The sequence below is a fragment of the Anarhichas minor genome, unplaced genomic scaffold (assembly GCF_050575085.1).
Source record: "Anarhichas minor isolate MPS153535 unplaced genomic scaffold, ASM5057508v1 ptg000020l, whole genome shotgun sequence".
In the NCBI taxonomy this organism is placed as follows: domain Eukaryota; kingdom Metazoa; phylum Chordata; class Actinopteri; order Perciformes; family Anarhichadidae; genus Anarhichas; species Anarhichas minor.
The window spans coordinates 3892364-3917393 of NW_027466466.1; the positions used below are offsets into that span (position 1 = coordinate 3892364).

Sequence of the window (25030 nt, forward strand, 5' to 3'; positions counted from 1 at the left end):
ATTTAGGGGAAGATCCTGGCGAAGGAGGATTAAGAGGCAGATCTGAGGAAGATGCTGCTCAGTATAGATTTCATGGGGGCACCAAAGAGAGAATATTAACTTCACATCTATCAGCTGACATCACCTCTGCTCCATCTGGATGAATCACACACTGATGGGGGGGAGGGGGGGCTGCAGCTCCCAATAGAAAGCAAAAAATCCTGTCAGGCTCACCATACATCACCATAACACCACCAATTACATCAAGGACCTAACACTCATTAGAGAGGGCTTCCAATACACGGTCTGGGCATCGAACACTCCAAACCTCGTTGGTGCTCATAAGATGGACAGACATGCACTGACTGACTGACAGCTCCATCTATTCACCGTACAGGTGAACTCTTTTTTTTTTTTTTTAATGCCCGACAGCAAGGAACCACAAGCTCTTCACAATCAAAGAAAACACTCAGTGGCATTAGTTGGCATGCACAGATGGCATCACCTGTGCCGTCCTCTCTCCCCACACACACAGCGCCTTCTGAAGTCTCCTCGTGGGGGGGGGGGGGGGTGAATGAGAGGGATCCGAAAGCGGACGGCACACCTACCGTTCCCAGAGATGTGGTTCTCCACCTCGCCGTGTCCAGCTTGCCTCGTGGAGACACTAAGTTGCATGTAGAGTCCCATGTAATGTAAACTCCGCAGCAGCACTCTGAACGCTCCCATGTCTCTTCTGTTGTAGCTGCTCTCCTTCCACCTCTCATGCACGTCGAAAAAAAAGAGATTGGGTTTTTTTCTTCTTTTCTTTGTTTTTTTATTGTGTTTATATTTATTTTTTATTTTTTAATCCAGGTGACTTGTTCTGGTGAGGAAGGACGTGAGATACCTGTGAAGAATAAAGGAGCAGAAGAAGAAGCCGCTGCAGCCGCTCGGTGTGCCAGCAGACCGACTGACGCTCTGCTTCCGCTCAGTCGGCTCTACATGGGGCGGAGGGACTTTCTCCCCAAATGGGAGGTACCGCGGCTTGCAGCGGGGAATGTCAGTAATGAGAGGAGGGATATTAGAAACACGTTCAGCGACCGTAAACTTCACGACGTCTCTTTTTTTTATATAATGCGAATGCGCTTTATGAAAGGACGGTAGACTTCTAAAATATTCAAAGCCCATTATTATTATTATTAAAATAATTAACGGATAAACACGTTTAAGCAGCATTAGAGCGCACCAACATTAGCTCAAGTGTTTGCTAACAAGGGGGGTAAAAAGTCTGCTTCCCATAGTGTCATGTATCTTCTCTGAATAGGTCATTAATTAATTGATTATGACATATTTTTGTATATATACACTCGTAAAAAAAAGTAAAATGTCAGAAAGCAGAGAACACTTATTTTACTCCTGGTAGTGCCCCGAAGGATTGAATTGACCTGTTCCTACTTTTGTTTTTTCTGAAAGGCGAAGAAAAAATAACAGTGAAAGCATAGTGAAGAAGACTTGAAACTAGAGATTGAGACCATAAACTCATGTTTACAATGTTTACTGAGGTAATAAATCAAGAGAGAGTAATTTTATCATAGACTTCTATACAATCTGACTCTTTTTACTAACTGGAGGAGTCGCCCCCTGCTGATCAGTAGAGAGAAGTTTTAACACACTTCCGTATCAGCTTCACTTGGCAGAACCAGAAGTTGGCCGCCTGGCTTAGCAATGTACATTTCCTTAAACTGTAACAAGAGTGTGTGGGTGAAGCATTATGTTGTTAAAAGCTCGCTCTCCTCCCGGCAAAGAAGTCTCCTATAGCGGAGGGAAGTGAGGCGGAGCTACGGCCAAAATACCGAACTCGAGGCTTCAAAACGCCAGTCCGCAAACCAACGGATGACGTCATGGTGACTGCGTCCACTTCTTTCCCTCTATGGGATTGATAAAAGCAGATTGAGTTATATTTGCTGAATGCATTTCAATTTTCTTTTGCTAACTTTAGATATTTACACAGCTGCCAAAAGAACAAAATATGATAACTACTCTGTTCTCCGACGTGGACATTCTGGTTTAACTATATACACATACCTATGTGTACATAGGTAGTAGGTGTACACAGAGGTATTAAGAGTACACAGAGGTATTACGAGTACACAGAAGTATTAAGAGAACTGGAATAAAGTCCCTGGTTTGGACCTGCGAACCGCCTCCTGTAGCTCTGGTGCGTCGCTGTCCATGGTGCTGAAATGCAGCCTCAGTGTTGGTCACATATTGAACACTCGAGGATAGGATTTCCTGTCTCAAGCTGCACTATGATATGGGCCATTGGACTTGATGGGATAGTATGTAAGTGCTTGTATAATCTTCATTGATCTTAAGCACTATTTCAGGGCAGCATAGCCAGACGAGATTCTGTCCACCTTGTTAGGCAAGATGATATACTGTGTCCCATTTATTTCAGGCACACAACTAAGAGCAAGCCTTCTTATAACTTTTGCTCACCAGATTTCTGCATTTAATGATTCAGAAGTTTCAAAATGGTGGGGCCTTGGGACTATGAATAGACATAAATAACTTAGAAATAACACCTATTACATCTGAGATTAGTTAATTTTGTCTAAATAGATTGGGGTTGTATACAATATGTTGGTGGTGTTTGTATTTGAATCTTAACATGCCTTCGGAGTTGATTCGCATTATGATAGTACATTTGTTACAGAGCAAAAATGCTTTACAATATGTATTTGTTTGTGTGAGTAATGACATCAGTTACATCAGCATTACAATCAAGGTCAGAAAGATGATACATGTTTCTTTTTGAATATTTAAATTGTGTCTTTAACTGCAAGCTATCCAGATGCAACAGCAGCAAACCATCTTGAGGGCTTTCTGTCCGTTAACACCATTCTTGTTTTGAACTATAGTTATTTGTGGACCGCTGAACAGACAATAGCAAGTATAACGCACCAACCTGCCCGATCCCCTGACATCTTTTGATGGAGGCATGTTTCACCTCACTGGGTCTCTGCTTTGAAGAGCAAACCCGGCTTGTAACCGAACTTTTCGGATTTCTAACAGAGACACGGACCTTGCTGTAACCCATTGCTAAATGTCAACACACTGATTGGATTACCTGATTCCAATTACCCTCTTTAATAAAAGCCATTAACCCAGGCGTTCATGAGCTGCTTTTTTTTTTTACCAGTCCAAGACATCCATAAAAGGATGAAGATGAAAATTGCACGCTGTTTATACAACTTTACATAACAGTGAACAACAGAAAGGGTGGGAAAAAGGGGTTGGTATGCTTGATACTTGGTTTCTGTTGTGCGCTGTGATGCCTTCACGACCTCTGGGGTGTCATTAGGTCCCATTTGCTGGGGAGTGTTTCTTTGTGAATATTTTGCTATGCACCAATAAAACCCTCAGGGGCAAATGATTGTGCTTTCGTAGTGTCCAGTGACGTGTCAGTTGGACTGCGGCAACAATTACCAGCTTTGTTTTGAGCCCCTGAGTTTGAGCGATGACAGCTTTACGTGTGTGAGCTTCTATAACTGTGCGGCCGCAAGGCAGGGTTCTTAATCTTAATCAGGTTCAGCTGGAAACTATCTACTACCCGACCATGCTCGGTGCCAAATATGTCAGCTCAAAGTCTTTAGCGCAGACACACGTCACTGACAGTGATCTCACCTAATGGTGGACACGGACAGGTGCCATCTTTCCCTTCTTATCATGCTGCTTTTTGGCTGTTCTGTTGTGGGAAACCTCAGTGAGTGACTTCCTGAGGTTCTCCTCGCTCTTTTTCAGTATTTGCCATCAGGTCTTCTGGCCAGCTCAAAGTGCTGAGTCATACCAGCACAATTTCAGACCCAAATCCTTTAATTTCAATCAGCAATCAACTTTGACCAATTGCCGACTGACTCAACAGTGTTGACCTTTCAGGGAATGCAGAATTTGGGAGGATGGAATGAAGGAAGCACCACGGTGACTTTTAAGTCGCAATGCCCCGTTTTTTTTTTTCACCCTTTATCAATCCCTGCACTGACTCTCAATAACAGAATACCTTCTCCTCTCGGTCCCTACTAACAGAGAGGAGCCCCAAAAGCACAGCGGTGCACAGTGTTTGCACTCAGTCATTCGGAAAATACAATTATTCTCCTTCCCCTCGGCTGTGAAATTGCTGTACAACCGCTGTTAAACACGCCGCAGTCATAATCACTGATAAGAGATGCATGGGGCCGGCTCTGCCACGCCAATACAATATGCAAACGATACCCCGCCGTTCTACCCATCTTGTTACTGAGCGATATTAGAGTTCCTAAAGACACTTAGGAAAGGCAATAGATGTGGCAGCTGTCAGTGAACGGCCCCCACCTTCCCTCCCGACACTGCGGCTTCCTGCCAGGATCACGGTCAGGGATCCAGAGAGGGCGTGGTACACTGAGTGATTAATAACACAGAAATATACTGTTGACAAGACCCTAATGCATATAGATGCTGCATCTGGTTTCATATGGGAGGCAATTAAGACCTGTCTGCTCGAAAAAGGTCTGAGCGTTTAGGTGTAACTATTGGAAAATCAATTCACCTAAGCAAGACACACGAAATTACAATGTGTGGTTTGTTGTCAGGCATCAACTCAAATGCCCCATCAATACGAGCAACAAAAACCACCATCATGGATTAGTAACTCCCTCTGATGGTCATGGCATTCTGACACTTATTCACACGTGGCAAATGGTAAACATTCCAACTCAGAGACAAGGAAGGGAAAGTCTCCATCACCTCTGACTCCATATTGCATCACTTAAGTGTCATAGAAACGTTTTATTTCAGTTGTTCAACTTCTGCCCGACTTCTGTCAAAATGTTTACAGGACAGTTAGTCAAGTGCAACAAAAGACAGAACAATAGCCACCATGCTAACAAATGTGGGCGACTCAACACAGCTGGCAGAAGAAGGCCAATAACACGGCTGATAAACCAAATTTATTGGACTACCAGGGCAGTGCCCGCTCAGAACGTGGCTGATTGCTTGGCCTCGGGTATTGCTGCTTGCAGCTTGTGTGTATGCCATGAATGTATAAAGAGAACTGGATACAGCATTGGAGGCGGTGCCCTGTTGTTCCCTATGAAAGTTGCTCAGTGGCCCGTGAAGCCAAAAAAAGTTTGACTTGAGTATAAAATTCAGCTAACATTGATAATAGCAGCAGTGAATATAATGGAAGGACAATAATAACAGTAATAATATAGATAAGACTACTGTTACTAATAATAATAGCAGCGGTGGGTGTAGTAGCGATAAGAGAATAGAAATAGTCTGAGAATAATCAAACAACCAATCAGCCTAAAGGCCATTACAGAAGTACAGAAAGCAATCATAAAAAATAAGCCTTCAGCTTCACCAAGACAATGTGTTGGAATTTACTGCAATAAATAAATTCTAGATCCTATTGTCTAATAGCAACTATCTGATGGAGTTCTGCACCAGTGGCTGCTTACGTACGATAGCAGGGGATGAGTCTTATCTTCATGTTCAAGCCGGCTGCACTCTGATGAAACCAAATAATATAAAACACATTTGGATAAATGTTTTTCTTCCCCCGTTGTTCATATTTCTTTGACATTACTGTATGACGAGATTCACATCGGACTAAAAGTAGTGGGGTCAGTATGTTTAAGCGAGTCACTGCAAGTCTCTCACATATTCAAGTACGCACAAGTAATTGGGAATGTTTATTTGCTCTTGAGCACAAAGACGGCAGAGATACAGTGAAGTATTTGTGCACAGAATGACACAGTAGGTTTGTTTGTGTACACGGCTCTGCCATAACACACCTCCGCACAGATGTGTGTGAGCAGTGTCACAAAGACAAAGCCAGCAGTGGGCTGAGAGCTCCGGGAGGCTGCTGGGATCCAGCAGTGGGCGGCTTCAGACAAATGAAGAAGAAGAAGAAGCAGGTCTGCCTTTCTGCGCGGATTCTCTCTCTCTCCCTCTCTCTCTCTGCAAAGCAAGCTGCAGACATGGGTTTGTTGTCTCCATCTGTGCTTCTGCGCACCGGTAACCAAGCGAAGGCGTAATGAGTGTGCAATACTCCCTAAACCGTGACATTAATCAAACAAACCAAACACGCAATTGGGATTTTTATCAGCAAAGGTTTTATTATTAAAAAAAAAAAATCATATCTTACACGTGAATCCAAAACAAACACACGGGGTGAAGCGGTAGAGCCGAGGGATCGATATTGAGTTTGCAGAGTCGTCTGTAATTATTCTGCAGGGTTCGACACCGCGGGAGGGAAAATAAACATTACTGCAGCTGCGAGTGCTTCTGAGAGATTCAGTCGAGCTTCTGCTCTCCAAACTCAACTCCAACTTTTTCTACAGTGAGCAGCGTGACACGCACAGCAAACATTTCATTCTAACCCTGCATCTGGCACACACAGATTGTGCTTTTGAGATGAATTCAATTGAATTCATTACAAAAATACAAATTAATTAGAATCTGACAATTTCAGATTCTCCCCCCCCCCCCCCCAACGGTTGGATGCCAAAGATGCAGGCAAAGTAAACCAGGTTATTTAAAAACACGACATTCCTTTGAACCATGAAAACGAGTCTAATCCAGTAGCCGCAGTATTGCTGTGCATGTACACACACACTCAGTGGCTGTAGTTGGTTTAGAATGTTACAGAAGAAGACTTTAGTTCTTAGACTGGCTCACGGTCACCATCGGTCCAAATCAGACCAGCGAGTTTTTAACATTCTCAAGTGTGAGAATATATTGTGTGTGTGTGTGTGTGTGTTTGTGTGTGTGTGTGAGAGAGCGCGAGAGAGAGAAAGCGAGATTAGAAATTTTCTACAAGGTCCATGATCCTCTTCCGCTCAACCTCTTTGAACTCGTCGCTCTTCCCATCTCCGATGCTCTCAGCGTACTCTGCAAAAGACAAAGAAAAAAGAAAAAAAGAAGAAGAGTCAGAGGATTAGTTGACTTGACAGCACGGGCGTTGCCGTTTGACTTCGGAGGTCAGAGGGAACAATCGCTGGAGACAGAAGCTCACAAGAAAGCATTAATGTGAGTTTGAAAATGACACGTGGTTTAGGATAGTTTTCTGGATGAGTTCCAGCTACTAGATCACCAAAGGTAAGGAGTAAAAGCAATGTGAGCGCCTTTGTGTCGCACTATTTCTGAGAGCAAAGAAAGATTATGTAGAAATACAGAAGCAGCTGAACAACGGAGCCAAATAGTTTCAGTTTACAATTATATCAAAGAAAGAGAAGAGATGCTGGAACCAGCAAATATAACCTTGAAAACTGACACAACCGCTGTATGACTGAATAATGTCTTCTTATTCGTGTGTAAAAGAACAAATGTACAGTTAAATGACTAGCTATGAAGGCCTGGTTGCTCTTTTTTCCCGGATCTCTCTTTCCCCCCATTTAATACACTAAATACTTCCACAGAAGAAGTCAAGAGACGTAACTTCAGCGAACAGCGAACCTTTTCCAGTTGATCTCATTGTCCTCACTGTGAATGACAGAGAAATGAAGCCATTCTTTGCATTAATGAACTACTGTAGTCTCGACAGTCTCTAGTCCATCCATCTTTCAAGATAAGGATCAAGATATCCTTTAAAAAAAAAAAAAAAAAAAAGCTTGTATATCATGAAAGGTCCCGGTACTGCAACTGGACTGAATTCCACCCTCTGTGAGCAGTAACCAGTCCAGGTGTACTGCGCAGTGCTGGTACGTCATCGTGTGCTTCTGAGCGATTTTCTTCATTTCGTGCGTCTGCCTCTCCCACGCGGAGGCCTCCGAGACCGACCGACGGTCCATTTGTGAGTCTAATGTGCAGAAGGAGAAAGCCGCAGCTGCCGCGGTCCCCGGTGGAATCCAGGCATTCGCCGCGTGTCTCTCTCTCTGCCAGCCAGCCTCCTAAGGCAGGGATTACACATTAAACCCGGGGATGTCGAGACGGAGAGATGAAAAAGACTAGTGTTCTCCGGGAGACACTGCAGACAGAAGAGAATGAAGGGGGCTTCTCCTGACAACAGCCCGCGGGGTTTAGGAGGACGTAGCACGGCTGACAATGACACCAAGAAGACTTTTCTGTGTTATTAGATCGTATATGAAAGGATAGTGAGAGACGTAATGGGACAGGGGTCTTGTGGGAGCACACCACTTGTCTATACGAGTGCTGGATGATCACAAACATACATTAATAGATATAATTCTGGTCTATCACAACGAGGGTTGTATCTTTGTAGGTTTTGGCCATCAGCAGTTTCACACCTTGTGAGTACTGTTCATGCGGACGTGTTTTAAATAGTAAGGGTATTGTGATATGTTTGGGAAGTAAAGAGCATACGACGGGACGAGTTCTGCATGAGTTCTGTGAAAGTTTGAAAATGGATGTTTTGATATCTGAGATATTGAGATGCTGTTGTTAAACGCGGCCCCATTTACTTCCATTCATTAGGACCTTTCTACGTTTAGGATTCTTCGTTCACGGAGGCAGCATGAAAGAAAAGCACAATTTTCTTCAAGAATTGAGAGTAACATTGAGAGTAATTGACACAAAAACGTTTGTAATTTTGGGGGGAGTATTCCTTTATCAAGTATCAAAAGAAAAATATAACAATATAAGATAAGAAAATACTGGCTTTCTGCAGAAAAATGTCTGCGTGACTGAAATAGTGTGTTATTAGTTATGACATCAAGGTGCAAACAAACCTTTTACAAATGGAGCTAGTTTTAACTTCTTCATAATGTTTCTGTAGTTTAGTCCAGAGGGACTTTTTGTGAAAATGTGTTTAAATCACTCATCAGTGAAACAACAACTTATATACACCTGACTATTTTCTTTTGGTGAAATTGGCACAGAACAAAAAGGTTGGGAACCACTGCTTAAATATTTATTATTAAGATTATTATAATTTTTTGTATTGTAAAATCTTAATCTGAAAAGTAACTATGGCTGTCAAATACATATTTCTCTTACGACATGTAGTGGAGAGTAAAAACTGCAAGTGCAGTACTTGAGTAAATGTGCTGTGTTACTTCCCACCGCTGCATGGCGGAGGATTACAGTGGTGGGACGTCTGCAGGCAGAGCAGCGCTGTACGTGAGCTGCTTCTTGAGATGTGAGGTTTCTTTGTTCAGGTCAGAAGACAGACAGTGTCCAGAGGTCACTCCATCATTGGGTATTCTGAGGGGAGTCGGGCAAAGACAGACCATGAAGTTGGGAGTAAAGTTTTAAAGAAGTGTACGGCTGGACCACTATCTGGAGGTGTGTGTGTGTGTGTGTGTGTGTGTGTGGGCCTTGAATGGCAGCAACAGGGATCTGCATTTGATTCACAGAGGTGACGGATGTTATTGAAGTAAAAAATTGAAGAATTTTAAGGTTGACTGAGGAAAAGCAGGTAAAGGGAGACGGAGAGAGTGACTCGGCGAAAACATGAAAACCTACATCCTCTTTCATTGCCAGTCTGTCATTGTGCCTGTGTGTGTGTGTGTGTGTGTGTGTGTGTGTGTCCGTGTCTATAAATGGAGGCGCAGTCAGCCACACAGACAGAAAGGTCAGAGATTTCGGTGACTCTTCAACTCTCCGCAGAAGCTTTTATTTGGCATGCTGGTGCTCTCTCCTCCTGTCACCACGGCAACGCGGCAGAGGACAATACAGTGCTGAGCATCGCCATTACTCAGGTCAGTGACTGGGACTGATCTGCCATGAGTACAAGGAGAATCATTTCCAGGCGCAGTCTCAGCAGCAGCAGCAGCCGGGGACAGGGACTCACTGGAGGACTTAAGAGTGTTATTACGCCTGCGGCCGGGACACGGCGACCCATTCTAAACACCGCTTTACCAGTGTGACACTGGCCTGATCCAGCTGGCTCACGTCATCCTGCGCTGTGTTAATGTAACGAACAGAATGCTTTCAAACGCATCAGAAGTCGTCATGTAGACCGACATCGACTAGCTGATTAACAAAAAAAAGAAGAAATAAAAGCCTTTTTCATGTGATGCGAAGTCGTATTATGCATCTCAAGCTACAAGGAACGGGCAAATACGAAGGTGTCTGAAACAATGCATATTGTAATATCTCTAAAATATGATTTGTATGGCTACTTTTAGTCATCTGTTTGGCTGTTTGGTGAAAATAGCTTGTTTTCAAGCATTAACAAGTACCGCATGTGTAGCCAACTGATAAAAGAGCCATGCGGTCGGTCACACTGGGTCATTTATAATTCATTACTATGACCGCATTTTGATTTTTGGAGGGCAGTTCAGTGTTGGGCAGATGCCACTGCACATGCTCAGAGGCTGATCTGTGTTTGTATGAAGGGGTCAACCTACCTATCTGTCGGAAAAGTGAAGCCCATGCTAAAGTGCCTTGAACTTGCATTCTTTCTAATTGCCAGTGCAAAAGAAGTCCGAGTGTATAGAAGTCTATGAGAGAATGCAAGTTTTAAGACACTTCCGCATCGGCTTCATTTGGCAGAACCGGCGGTTGCCGCTCGATTCTGAAGGAGCATGACCTGGCCTTAAAGCACAGGAGAGAACTAGCTCGTCACCGGGGCGGATCCCCATGCCCAGAGCTGTGGACTGCAACAAGTCTACCAGAAAGTATATCTCCTAACACCTGAATGTCATCTATTCCTATTTTTAAAAGGCTCCATAAGAGTATTCTAAAAGGCTCGATACAGTATTGTCATATACGAACGGTCTGAGGAAACCTTCACGGCTCAAACACCGAAGGTTTCTGAACCTCACAGCAGGTTCTCTCAGCATGAGTGAAATCAATGTTCTTCCTTTGAGTGCTCCAAGTCGTCCTTCCTGCATAGCTGCTTCTCATTCAGAGAGCACAAGCCATTAAGGTCAAGACGGCCGAGCTGGCGCTTCTCTGCATGTGCTTAACCTTTTTTCTGCAGTTTCACATTGACCGGGCGGGGCACTTGAAATGGGAGAGGGCTCCACGGTGCGGCCTAATGGAAAGGGTGAGGGCACACGCTACGAGCCCCGCGCACACGCACACGCACACGCACACACACGAATAAATTATACAAGCTGAATCACAAAGGAAAACTGAACGCGCACACACACCTGCAGAGACTTTCTCTCAAAGATTTGTTAAAACGTAAAACGTATGCACATGAAAACAAGCAAGGACATGTGTGCACATGTAAAGATGTAGACGTGCTAAGAGCAAACAAAAACATCATGTTGGTATGCAGCTAGAACGAGTCATGATGCAGTCTACATCCATCAATACCGATTGAAATGTTCATAATTAGCACGAGTTACGGCCATAGACTGTAAGAAGTGGACGGAGTCATTGTGACGTCACCCATTGGTTTTTGGACGGTCGCTTTGAAGCATCAAGTTCCGCAATTTCGCGGTAGCCATCTTGGATTACGGCCGTCGCCATGTTGTTGTTTTTTGCAGCCAATGAACGGAAGTCACTATATTTGGAATGCGGAGGAGTGACGTAGAGACACTGTACATGTCTGTGGTAGTGGCAGCGACCTGTCAATCACAGTAAGCCCGCCTCAAAGCATACTCTGCTTTATGTCTATTGTATTGTAAACTGGACCATCATTTACCAAATTATGTTTTCGTTGCTGCTGTTTACATTCCTTATGATGCAAATTCAAAAAAATGCACTATAGGAATGTGCTACTGTATTCGTTTTGTTTTGTTTGTCATGTGTTTGCTGTGTTAAAAATGGGCTACAACTGAATTTCGTTGTGCAAGTGTTAGTTCGTGGCAAATTTGAAAACAAAAGTAGCTTGAAGCACGGGCATGAGGTCACAGTGACCATGACCTTTGTCCTCTAAAATCAAATCACTTCTTGAGTCCAAGTTGACGTTTGTGCCAAATTCAAAAAATAACTCCATCAAGGTGTTCCAGCCAGGCACAAGTGTATGCAAATGAAAAGAAAAGCAACACAAGAGCGAGCGCACACACACACACACACACACACACACACACACACACACACACACACACACACACACACACACACACACACACACACACACACACACACACACACACACACACACACACACACACACACACACACACACAGGACTGCCACGCTCGCTGGCATCGCCATGCGTGACGGATAGCTCTATCTACAGTGCTACATGCCACGGGGAGCCGGAGGGTGTGTGTGTGAACGGAGCCTCGTCCTCGGGCTTTATCCGACAACGATACAGGAAGGATGGATGGATGTCGCTCCGGGGAAGAAAAGAACACACCTGCTAGGGTCTTCGAAAACCAGACGGAAAACCAAATGCGGCGGGACAGGACATATTTGGGACGGGGGCCAAATAAAGAATGAATGACAGAGAGGCAGTCTCTGCTCCTCTCACGGTGACAACGTGACAATGTGATTAGATTACGATGCATGTTGGCACAGCGGGATGCATTTATGCATCCTGTTTTCCCATCTGTACACAGGGAATGTGAAGAAAACAAGAAATGCTTCTACCTGGATATTTCAGATGCTGAATTTGACTGTGTTTATTTATTGCTGCCATAATACATTAAATGAAATTTGTTTTCCACATGCTTTTTATATTTTACGACCTTTAGGAGTGTCACATCATCATCTATATCCTCTGTCCTCTGCTCCAGTAGGCAGGACTGTTTACTAGTGTCAATGTACAAATGTATACATGCAAAGAGGGATGCAATGGATACATATGCAGGAAATACTGACTTGAAAATTTTTCCGGCCCTTTTACTTTGTTTAAAAGAATAAGGAAGAGTGACATTATTCATCGCATTTCATTGCATTACATTCTAACACAACCACTTTGGCAGGCGAACAGCGTGGGCTTACCATCGAACAACAACCACAGCAGCAGAGCAGTGATTAGAGCAACATTTCGCCCTGAGATGTTGCTTCCTTGCCAGGGCGAGAGGCACTCGGAAACAGGATTAAAATAAATAAATAAATAAAACATTTGTCAATAGAAATGCTTCTCTGAAAGTAATATGAATTGTTTTTGGAGCAGCTACTGGAGGTATTATGTGTATTGTTGCCCTGACGAAACACACAGGATCTTTCTTATATTATCCCGTTTCACCCAGGGGTGAGGGATTTGTGTTTTTGGGCCAAGGCCAGATCTACACAACCACATGATTCTGTGTGGAGTCAAACACACACCAAAATCATCACGCCACTTGCCTTCATTTGTAAATTACCACGTTCTAGAAGTAGATTTGACCATATTTTAGTGAGAAATCCCATTCATTTGTTCACCATACATGTCACGTGAATATCAGCAGTACCAGGAGGAGGATAATTCCGCACTGTAAACATCCTGCCTTGACAGCAGATGAGCGAGGACAAAGAAGAGCAACGTAGAATTGGTCTAAGTTCATCCACCAGTGAGTGAAAAGAGTGTTTCCTGTTAGATTGAGACACCTAGAGCAACAATTGTCTGCGTGTCCTTCACATACCTCGACAACAGTTCATACGATTTTCTCCACACTTTGCAGCCGTATTGCTGGGGACCCAAGGTAGTGCAGTGTTGGTGCAATTTTGATGTGCGACACTATTATAATGTAAATATGAATAAACTTTAAATAGACAAGCTAACAGTGTAGCGGGGGCGGGGCTTCAGGGCTCTGCAGACGGAGTCGAGCCTGTCGTCCGCAGCGAGCAGACTCATTCGCAGGCTCATTCACTGTAGTTCACTTTTGCTGCTGGATGCTGAACATACGTGAATAACGTTAAAACCAAACGCTTCTTTGCTTCCCCAAGGTCAATGAGCCAAGCATGGACGAACGACCACGCCACGAACCGATTCATTCACCAAGAGAACCATGACAGTACAGGTAACGGTAGTTTGTAGTGTCCTATTGCTGTTATGAGAGTATTTCCTTTGAGAAATGGCGATATTTAAGAAAAGAAAGTCACTTACCTCTCATGATGTGTCGCACTACTTTGACAGAGCCTCCTCTTAGGTTCAGAATTTGATGGACCCTTTGCTGCAGCTAAATTCAGAGAAGGAACATATTGTAAAATTAAAAGTATCTTTAGCGTTTGTTTGTGTAATTATTTGGTCAACATTGTAATTATGTCATTTCAAAATGAAATACAAACATGATGGGTCCTATTGTAGTAAGTATTGACAGTGGATAGTAACGTTATGCGGGCTTATTAAAAAGGTATCAACGTTTACAAGCTATGCGGGGCTATGATGTCTGAAACGCCTCTTCTCAAACACCTGAACGGTTTACTACCAAGGAATTTAACAAGGTTGCACTAGCAAATGAATGGAGTGAGTTGGGATTTGCTGCAGCTTTTGAATCAGCAGCACAAAGTGTCGTGGTGTTCATTAAAGTGGAGCCCAGTGAAACCCAGCGCTCACAAAACACAACAACATCCAACTCCTGCCTACTTTTATAGCTTGTTCGATCAGATGTCTTCACAATAAGTAATCTGTGTGTGTGTGTGTGTGTGTGTGTGTGTGTACCTGTGATATCCCAGAGTTGCTGATCTCCACCATAATATAGCAGATCAACTGAAGGACGAACAGTCCGGCGTCCAGGCGGCGAAGGTAGAACTCATCCTCTATGCCTTCATCTAGGATCTCCCCCCGACGAACCATCTCCTGCACACACGCAAAAGTAAAACGCGCTCATTTTCATGCATGACAAGGTGAATAAATCACATTTACTTTCTATTGTTCTCTGCACCCTTAACAACAGATTCAACGAACACAGAAAACCCGACACTACGTTTAATTTAGGTGTTTTTCAGCTTTTTTTTCCCACAAATCCATTTTCTCCATCGACCAGACACACAAATCAATTGATTTCGAGGCTAAGCTGCAAAAAGTGTGTGGTTGGGGGGGGGGGGGGGGGGGGGGGGGTCCCACACTCAGACACGCATACGCACTCCTGCATCCATCTTAACAAGCCTGTCAGAATGCCGATAACACAGTGCTGCCAATAAGCATACAGCCCACATTAATCATCATTAGAGATTAAGAAGCAGACCTGAAGGGGAGAGGGGAGTCTGAGTGTGAGCCATAGGAGTGGTTCAGAAACACAAAGACAGCGTGTTCAATGTGTTGCTGTCACACACACCTTACCTTTTACTTTTACAGTGAAGGCCATACATGAGACTTAAACTATTGCAGTTAGGAAAACAAAGCATGTTAACCAAAAAGACACAGTAATGTAGCATTAATGTGCTGCAATAGCCATCAGCCATAGTGGTAAACCGCGATTGGTTCATTCCATTATAAATGGAAAATGGGGGGGGAAACAATGTTTTTAGCACTGATGACGTCCATATCTTGGCGCACTCTTAAAATCTTATTTTTTCCCCCAATAGAATTCAACTAGTCAGTTTAGTTTAAAGAAAGAAACCTCACTGACACATTTAGCATACATACTGAAGTTGTACCGTGTTCATGCAATAACGTATCTCTATGTCTGTTGCAGTGTAAGAGAAGATAGCCCAAAAAACACAAAAACTAATAGATACTTCAGTATGTGACACAGTAAATCAAGAAAAAGGGCAACTTTTCAAACCGTTCCTAATGAAAACAAATAGCTCTCAGCGTCGAGCTAAAGGGTACCACACATGACATTTACATCCCAATGATTTAATCTCAGAGAAAATTAAAGCTTTCAAAAGGCCTTGTCCTTAAAGATCAATTACACCATAAAACCCAATTATAGCTGTGAAGTTCAGCTCATTAACACGACTCAATCGAAAGGACATCTCCCGAGCGCGACAGTACGACTCCACTCGTACTGTAGCGACGCTGCGTCCTGAAAGCAGGACGCCATCCTGCTTTACTGATTCCATCCTGGGAGAAGAGACGACAAGCAGACAACTTCAGGAACAAAGTCCTACCGTTCAACGTCAACTGTAGCTTATTAAAGATGCAAAGCAATGTAGATAATTAAACAACATTCTTTAATATGTAGAGCATTCTCCTCCGTGTCCTCTGGGTAGAAACACTGGCCCAATAATTCTGTAATATTACAAAGCGAGGAGAGACATTGCATTGTAAAACAGTCCCAAAGTTTGGCCTTGTTGCTGTCAACTAGCACGCATTAAAGATGCACCAAACAAAGCTACGTGTTTCCTCTCTTTACTGCAGGAAAAGAAAAGATGATCTCAGTTTCCAGGACAACTCTGCTCATTATTCAGAGTCAATAAAGGCAAAGTTACAGAAATATCACAAGTCAACTTCAGCTAAGATGCAAAGCACAGGAAGTACGCCTTAATGGTAGGACACAATACACGAGTGAGAAACAACATGCGCATATACACACAGTGCAACACACACCCCTGTGTTTATTTGTTAAAAGAGCCAGCATCTGCTACTCCGTGGTACTAAGTGGTAGGAGTGTGAATGCAAACTTGTCAAACCCAAACTAAACATTGACAATTCAATTAAATGTAATATATATATATATATATATATATATATATATATATATATATATGTAATATATATATATATATATATATATATATATATGTAATATATATATATATATATATGTAATATATATATATATATATATATAATATATATATATATATATATATAATATATATATATATATATATATATATATATGTAATATATATATATATAATATATATATATATATATATATATATATATATATATATATATATATATATATATATATATATATATATATATAAATATATATATATCTCCCCTCCTTGTAGTGTTACTTAGCATCCAATCTAAAAATAAATAGAAATGAACACATTTGGAACATGATGTCAGTGACAGGGGTTCATCTGACAGCGATGTGTGAGTCTACTACACATGCGCTGCATGACTGAGGATACAATTAGTGAAACCATAAGAAAGTAACAGCTTCCACCTGGATTCACCTGGTTAACCTTCAGTGAATCCAGCAAAAAAGAAATAAATCATGTTCCTGATGTCTTATAAAGGAATAAAGCACCAAATCAACATGATGATTTTTTTCATCTCACATCCAGTCAGAGACGGTTTAGTTTATTTAGTGCACACAAAGAATCTGCCCGGGAGCAACATGTTGAAGAAATATCAGAGGAGGAAGAGGAAGTAGAGCTCAGGACGGGGACACGCCTCCTCGGTATCAACTTGGCAGAGACTAATATAGTGCTGAGTGCTTCAGCAGCTCTGCCTCTAAAGGGAGAGATTTACCAGAGAACAGACCCAAAACATGTTCAGCATACAGTTTCTAATGTCCTGGTGTGCGAGTGTGGCTTATCAAGGCAAGCGAAGTCATGACATCAGCAACGGAAGACCAAAGAGAGAGAGACAATTACAGTTGGTCTTAAACGTGTGACAGAAGAGACTGTTTGATTGAGACGGGATAAAACCACTCTGGTATGTTGTCTAGCCGGGTATCAACCGGTGTTAGATGATGTTGTTAATAAACTGCTGATTCAAGAGGAGTTTTGTGCCCATCAAAGCGTTTTAAATGGTCCAACCGCGGGACATTTACTTTAGTAACTCTCGACAGCAGAAATAACTTTGCCCTCTTAGCTACTTTAGAGTGGACTCGTCAAGGGAAAAGACAGAAAGTAAAACATTTTCAAATGAGGTCTTAGACGAGTCAATTACTGCACCCCCCCCGGGGAGCCTCGCCATAATGGAACCGAGCAAAGATGTTCGACGCACATGATGAATCAAGCCGGACCTTTGAATGTGTACGGGGGGGTTAAACAGATGATAGGTGCATTATATATTCATCATGGTGAGCAGCGGAGCCGGACATTTAAAAAAGGATATTAAAAAAGCCGGAGCCGACACGGTGCCGCGTGGGCTGTATTCATTAACAGCGGCAGACTTTTTGTCCACCCATGAGTTTGGACACGGCGGCCAATATCTTTTGTGTGGCAGCTCGGTCCCTCTGGCAAACACCGGACAAGAAGCAGCAGCGGAGGGAAGAATAACGTGTTGAAAGGAGGGATCGGACAAGTCAATTACTGCAACCTCGGGGGAGCCCGGCAGCACGGCTACAGTACAGACAAAGTAATAAGCAGCGATTTCCCGTCCCAGTCCCTTTACTGTAACTCGGCGGCACGTGTGTTTGTGCACGTGGGGTGGTATGATTTATGGAAGACTGTGCGTGTGCATATTAGAAACCGTGTGTTTGTGCCCGTGTGTGATACGTGAATAAGAAATATGTGTGTCTTTAAACGAGGACCTTTTATATAAGTGTGTGTTCGAATGCGTGGCAATGTTCTACGATTGTGTGTATGAGAGAACGTGTTTGCCTTCCTGTGCATGAGGCAGTGTGTGTGTGTGTGTGTGTGCGTGCGCGTGTGTGTGTGTGGCTGGTTGTTATTCCTGTGCTTTCTTTTCCATTGGGATGCTTGGATGCAGAATTAAAGTGATTTCTTTATCAGCACTTTGCAGAAACCCACTGTGACCGTGTGTGTGCACGTGTGTGTGTGTGTGTGTGTGTGTGTGTGCGTGTGTGTGTAGGACGTAATGCTCTTTATTGCTAACGCAAATACCACAAAGATAGAAGTTAGATATCCTCATTAAAAAGAGAGATACAGAGGTTGATAATGAGGTAAACTTTCAGGGGGAAAAAAAACAAACAAAAAAAACAGAACTTTGCGAGAGCGCTAGAGGCAACATACTGATTTTCAAGTTATGATAATCTCCAAGTAATAAAGAACTGCCCTGTGCTCTGGGGCGCACATCAATTAAGAGTTTGTTCACAAAGTGGGGCGAAGCAAATAAAAACAAAAGCACAGCAGCGTTACCAGGAGGGAGGTGGAGGAGGACACCACGTCATCCGGTCCGTGCTGAACTCAGCTGGACAGTGAGAAACCTGGGGACTCATTCTTATTACTGGAATCTGACAGCTCCCTTCAAAACCACCAACATACGGCAAAAAAAAAAAAAAACTACTCCAAAAATGGTATGGTTTCAAACATACAAATTACACATGATTGCAGTCTCTGTGGTTCAGCAGAGAAACTTGCCTGCACTTCTCAGTTAATTACCCAGCCATAGGCGCCTATCTTAAAGTGTGGGATGCAAGACTAGGGACAGGAAAGGGTCTGCAATATAGAGTCTTTCACTATTAAAGCTCAGCTTATATTGCGCTATACATTAGTGTTTCCCACAAGATTTTTTGAAACTGTGGTGGGTGGACCTTGTAGGTGGGTCCATGGGGGTGGGGGTGGGGGGGGGGGCAAATTAGCTTCAGCTGCTTCACTTTAGATTAAACATTAATCTCACTTAATGTGTGGCTTGTCAGAGTTAGTTTTGGAGTGTGGAACGGGCTCGTTGTTGCCCCCTTGTGGCCGTTTGGGGGTTAACGAGCCTCTACAACTTTCTAAACTACAAGTTCTCAAGGTGGGAAAGAAGACGCCACACTGGTGAACTTGGATAAGTGACACAAAGGCGAGATGTATGCTAATGCGGTCTAATGCATATCCTACCTCCATAATGATTATCATCGTTTTGCTGAAACTGTTTCGGTGACTTTGGGTTCTGATACAAAACAGACAGATTTACTGAGCTCCCCATTAACAAAATCTGTTCTATCTTCTATCTCTCTGTTCTCTTATTAGCAAAGAGTAGTGTTATAAACATTTAGCTAGCGCTAACTGTTCGCTTTCACCGGTTTCACTGACAAACGTCGCTGACTGCAGGTCACATCAGCTGTCGCTAGGTAATGTAAAGTCCGAGAGCTACTTGACGGCAGGTCAAAATAAAACTGGTATGTTTTCTGGTTAAATCGCTCTTTTTCTGCAGCTGATGTCTGTACTCCGACAAAGATGTTTTGTGAGGGAAGAGGCGTCACTCTATAACACCGTGAGTGGTGCCCACAACACAATTAGAGTGATACATCGTCTCAAGTGAAGAATGATCTCAGTATGCAAGTCGATGGGCTACTTTTAAGTTGTATTTATTTATAACTTTAGTTTCTTCAAAAGTTGAACGCTGAACCTAAATGGATTCAATAAGGGATCGGAATTAACTCAGATTTGATGAGCAGGTTCAATAGGCTTCCTATATCAGTTTCAGGGAACAGATTTGATATTGGAGAAATCAGACGATCCCTAATCACAATGCCCTCAAGAATTAGCAGCCTCTCTGCTGTTTGTCAAGGGATGCATTAATAAAGGACAACTTTGTGTTGCAAAGAACGTTACGGTTTTACAAAAAAACTTTACATGTGAACATAATTCGTAGAATATATATTAAATAAACCGCTCTACGGTTCTTTAAGAAGAGGACTCAGACATTTTCAGGCATCTCGGTGTCAATACTGGACTGGACTGGAAATAAGACGGTCCAAATGAGAATGCCTTGGCTACGCTCATGGACTGTATAAAAGAAGTGGTCGTAGTCTCTGAGTCTGAAAAGTGAAGCAGATGCGTAAGTGCCTCAAAGTTGCATTCTTTCTAATGGACATCAGGTGCTTTTATTGCGTAAACAGTGTCACAGCTCTTTTGTCAATCAGTTGTATTTGTCTTTTTAATATCTGGTTGCAAAAAGTCTGATTGTATAGAAGTCTATGGGAAAATTACCCTACGTCTTACTTGATTTATTACCTCAGTAAACATTGTAAACATGGGTTTATGGTCTCAATCTCTAGTTTCAAGTCTTCTTCAATACAGCATGATGTTCATTCAGTAAATGATGCTCCATTTAGAGTCAAATAGACCATAAAGCAAGGTAGGGAGTGGCTATCTCGTGATTGACAGGTCACTTCTACGGCAACCTGTCTATATAGATAGAGGTCGCAGCAATGTGTATCCCTCCCCAGCTCTACCCTCTAGTCCAAATACGGTCACTTCTGGTGACGGCCAAAATAGCAAACCCCCAAGACTTCAAAACAGCAGTCCACAAACCAATGGGTGACTTCATGGTCACCACGTCCACTTCTCATATACAGCCTATGTTTGTACTGCAGGATCAGTACGTTTGTTTCTTAGCGTTGCTGTTCCACTGCTTCATTTTCAGCAAATGATTGAATGGTGATCTGTTGTCTTTAATTGAAGAAAACAGAGAGAGGAGGAGAGGGAGAGAGAATTTATTCTAAGAAAACTAAATATATCCCATCAAGGTGCAAAACCAGTTCCAACTTAGCACAGACTTAAAATGCCTACTGTCAGCATTGCTAAACCAGGCCATCTCTGCTGTACACTCCTGCTACAGCCCAGTAGATACAAAACACACACACACACCGAGCGACTGGGTTCTTAGGCACTAGCAAGGTGCACTCGGGCATTTTACAGTATTGAGGTCGGCCTTGGCCATGTTTTGCTGAGCTTCATCAATCTCAGAGAGCTGTTATCAACAAGCTGAGAGCAGGAAGGGAGGGTTTGGAAGAAAAAGAGGTGGAAAAGGACGAGGGAAAGCAGTTGCTTTAGAGGGGAAGAGGGAGAGAAGAACTGGAAGGAAGGACAGAGAGAAGGTGTGAAGGATTGATGGGAGGGGAGGAGGCCAGAGGAGACGATGTGAAAGACGGGAAGCAACGGAGGAGAATTAACAGACGCAGAAGAAAGGACTCAAAAGAAGAAAATATGTGATTGAGTGAGCTCACAAGCAAGTAAAAGAAGCAGGGAGGACGCAACAAAAAGAAAGGAGAGTGTGAAAAGAAAGGAGACCACATGTGGGGAGAAAAACAGTACACGGAAATAAAGAGGGATGGAAAACGCAGCTTTAAGGGAGGAGGAGGAGAGAATCGTGAGGAGAGAAAGTGAGGAGAGATACTAAGGTGGGAGGAAAATAAGCAGCTTATTAAAAGGGACCGCCGCGCTGGAGACGGGGAGGAAAAAGCAGCAGCAGCTTTTTTTCCTTTGCTCTTCTCCTGAGAAATCTGTGGATAATATGTTGCGGAGGAAAAACATTTTGCTTACCGCCCCTTAAAAACAGGCTTAACAGGGGGGTGGGGGGGGGGGGGGGGGGGCAGAGAGAGATAAAACGCCGCTGCTGACGGCAGCCGATTGGGCTGAGGCACCGGACAGAACTGGGTTGGCGTCTTTATCGCCTTATTTTAACATGAGAGGAGACGTTCGGTGGAAGCTGCGATTCGCACCCGGACTTACAGTATCATCTGGGTGTTGTCAGTATTAGAGTTGTACCAGCAGGAATGAACCCGCAGCTCAAGCCATTGGGGAGAGAAACCCAATCTTTAATGTGCTACAGTATCATTTAAGACCCAACACACAATAAATAAAAGGAAAACTACAAAGAAATACCAAGCAAGAACCACAAACCTTCTTAATATATGCTTAGAAATCGGGTGAATGGAAAACATAAATCGACCTAGTATGAAAAATAAAAAAAAAACAAGAACAAAAACAAAACGTGGTCGGGTGAAAAGACAGACCTTTTTGTCCGTGTCATACTGGCTCACAGTACGGCTCTGAACTAGGGGAAGGCCGACAGCGTGGCTTCAACGATAGCGGCAGACGGGGTTTCTTATCACCCAGGGTATCACAAAGTCATGCCTCCGCCATCCCGGAGGAGGTGGGGGAGCAACAGAAGAAGACGGGGGGGAAAAAAAAAAAAGAGAGAAAGAGAGGGAGGGAGAGAAAATGTCAAACTGTCTGGCCTTTTCTTGGCAATCCCGCCACGATGTCTGTCTGAGAAATTAATCTTCATCTTTAGATAGGGATCTCCCACACATATCTGTCTCCATCCACACCTCCCTCCCTCCCTCAAATTCTACATCTCCACTCTTCTTCTTTTAACTGCACTTCCTGTGCGGATATTTACAGTTTCTCCATCTGCATTATTTCTCATCTTCCTGCTTTCCTGAGCACAGGATGCTCTCTCTCCCTCCCCCTCCCTCCCTGGCTACTTATCTTCTATCTGTATCCCTCCATCAGTCCGTCTGGCCCACAGCTCAACACACTGACATGCACACGCACACGTACACGCAGGCAGCTCAAAAGGGCCCTCGCATCACACACAGCTATCAAGCTTTCCATTCCTCTGTAATCTGTCATATTGTTATCAGCGGGAGTGTGATGGTTTTTTTGGGGGGTTTGTGGTCCCTTCCCCTCGTGGCTTTGGATGTGACACGGTGTGGAACTGCACATCTTATCTGCCATGAAGAGACGACCTTCTGATCACACCTCCCGACCCTTTATAACGGAGATGTGCGTTCGGATATCTGAACATCTTTAACATGATTTACATTTATTACAACCATGATTGTCGGTTGGGATCGTCAGCAGACAATTCTAATAGAAGGTAACTGTTCAATTGATTTGATTTTTTTCCATTAGATTCCTCTTGTGCCATTTTCTGTTTATAATTTCACAACACTATTAATGCTCATTGCACAGTTTGTAGTCAAGTGAGAGTGTCACAGCCTCTCTGCTTTTGTTGTAATTAAACTGCTTGAGAGACAGTGTGACTCAATAGCAGACTAAATGACTTCAGTGGACGTTTCCACCCGCTGATACAGAGGGGACCAGGACCCTTCATTAAAAATGAGAACAAAGCTCATGATGACGACAACACTGACCAAGTATCACCATATTTAAACCGCCGTCAGGTTAAGTGTTGAAGTGGTTAAAGAGATCCCGTGCGAGGCTCAACTTCTGCCTGTCAATCAAGTATGTGCAGACGTTTTGTTACACGAGTAGCTGAACTCTGTCGTTTACCTCCCTTTTTAACACAAGTTCAACACACGAATCATTTCACACGGCGCCGTTTTCGGTCGGAGCGTTAACGAGCTCAGCCACGCTTCCTTCTGATTTGCATGAAGTGACTCGGAGTAAAATCTGATGCCAGAATGTTTTGACAGTCAGGAAAAGTGCGAAAGAAAGTGTTTTCTGCTGCTGAATGTGGAATATTGGTTGAAGAGGAGCTGCAAGTGAGGAGCTTCGGAACTGCAAGTGTGAAAACATCCTGCAAGAAGAGGAAGGGCTGTACGTGAGGAGATGTCAGCCGCAAGGACTGGAGCTGCTGTGTTACTCATTAAAAAACGGGAAGAATTTGAGAAAATTAGACGGGAAAAATAACGCGTTTCTCTCGCTCTCTCCACGTCTCCCCCCGTTTGTGTCATATAATACAGTGTAGCACACTACACACCTGCCTTTCTTAGACATTTCATCTCAGATTTCCTCTGAAGCAGTGGTCAGTGGTCAGTTATACATCAGCTGCAGCGGGCAATTCTGCACTTTTCCATTCTCTCCTATCATAAGAGACCATCAGGGAATTTTAGATGGGGGGGGCAAAAACAGTATGGGACGTTTAAAAGCTGTTGTCACTGACTTGGTGATGGAGGAATTGGCCGTTTGCTAGTTAGTGACAGTGTGGGCTCCACATCAGCTCCGACAGCTTGACAGAGTGGGGGCGGGGCTTAGGGAAAGGTCCATTGAAACTAAATGTGGGGTGACTTTTTTGGAAGGAACCGATTGATTTAGATTTACAGGTCTGATCTGGTCTATGGCTGGTGGAGGTCGGTTTCAGATCAGGTTTGGGCGAGGATCTCTCAGGCTACAATCAGTTCAGAGTCTAAAATACCAAAAAACATAGTGTACAACATCACCACTCTTTGATGGCATTTCATTTGAAGTCAACAAAGCAAATCTAAAAACCTCAGTGTTTCGTGTGAATCCATCCATCCAACAAGCCGCTCGATATAAAGCCAGTGTAAACGAGACAGCACCAAGAGGTGGAGGGAGGGTGAGAGGATGGGGGGAAGGAAAAGGAGTGATGCTTACATGTTTTTCTCCTTCGATCCTCTTGTCGGCCTGTTGAACAGCCTCCAGGTACTTAAAATGCATCTCCATCAGTCGATCAACCTGGAGAGAGAGAGAGAGAGAGAATGAAACGGAGGCAGACGGAGAGAGAGAGAGAGAGAGAGAGAATGATACGGAGGAAGGCAGAGAGAGAGAGAGTGAGAGAAAGCAACAAGACAACAAGAAACATATTCACATTAATCATTCACGGTTTAAGAGGGGAGGGTCTATCAAGGGGAAAACAAAGACAAGGCACGGATACAATTTTTAAGAATCTAATTCGTTGTATTACCATATAGCCAGAGACATCAAGCATCCCCGAATAACGAACAAA

At 43.4% G+C, this 25030-nt stretch overlaps 2 protein-coding genes across 2 annotated transcripts in view; both read right to left on the reverse strand.

Moving 5' to 3' along the window:
• Positions 1–1418, reverse strand: part of vstm2la (V-set and transmembrane domain containing 2 like a) — a 44303-nt gene extending 42885 nt beyond the window's left edge. Inside the window, exon 1 of the mRNA XM_076095558.1 lies at positions 588–1418. Within this exon, the coding sequence (XP_075951673.1) occupies positions 588–705 (118 nt within the window). The 5' untranslated portion in view covers positions 706–1418. The remainder of the gene's footprint in view (positions 1–587) is intronic.
• A 4672-nt stretch (positions 1419–6090) lies between these two features.
• Positions 6091–25030, reverse strand: part of ctnnbl1 (catenin, beta like 1) — a 46434-nt gene continuing 27494 nt past the window's right edge. Inside the window, exons 13-16 of the mRNA XM_076095444.1 lie at positions 24679–24759; positions 14447–14584; positions 13892–13964; positions 6091–6891 (exon numbers count right to left, since the gene is read on the reverse strand). Coding sequence (XP_075951559.1) covers positions 6803–6891; positions 13892–13964; positions 14447–14584; positions 24679–24759 — 381 coding nt within the window. The 3' untranslated portion in view covers positions 6091–6802. The remainder of the gene's footprint in view (positions 6892–13891; positions 13965–14446; positions 14585–24678; positions 24760–25030) is intronic.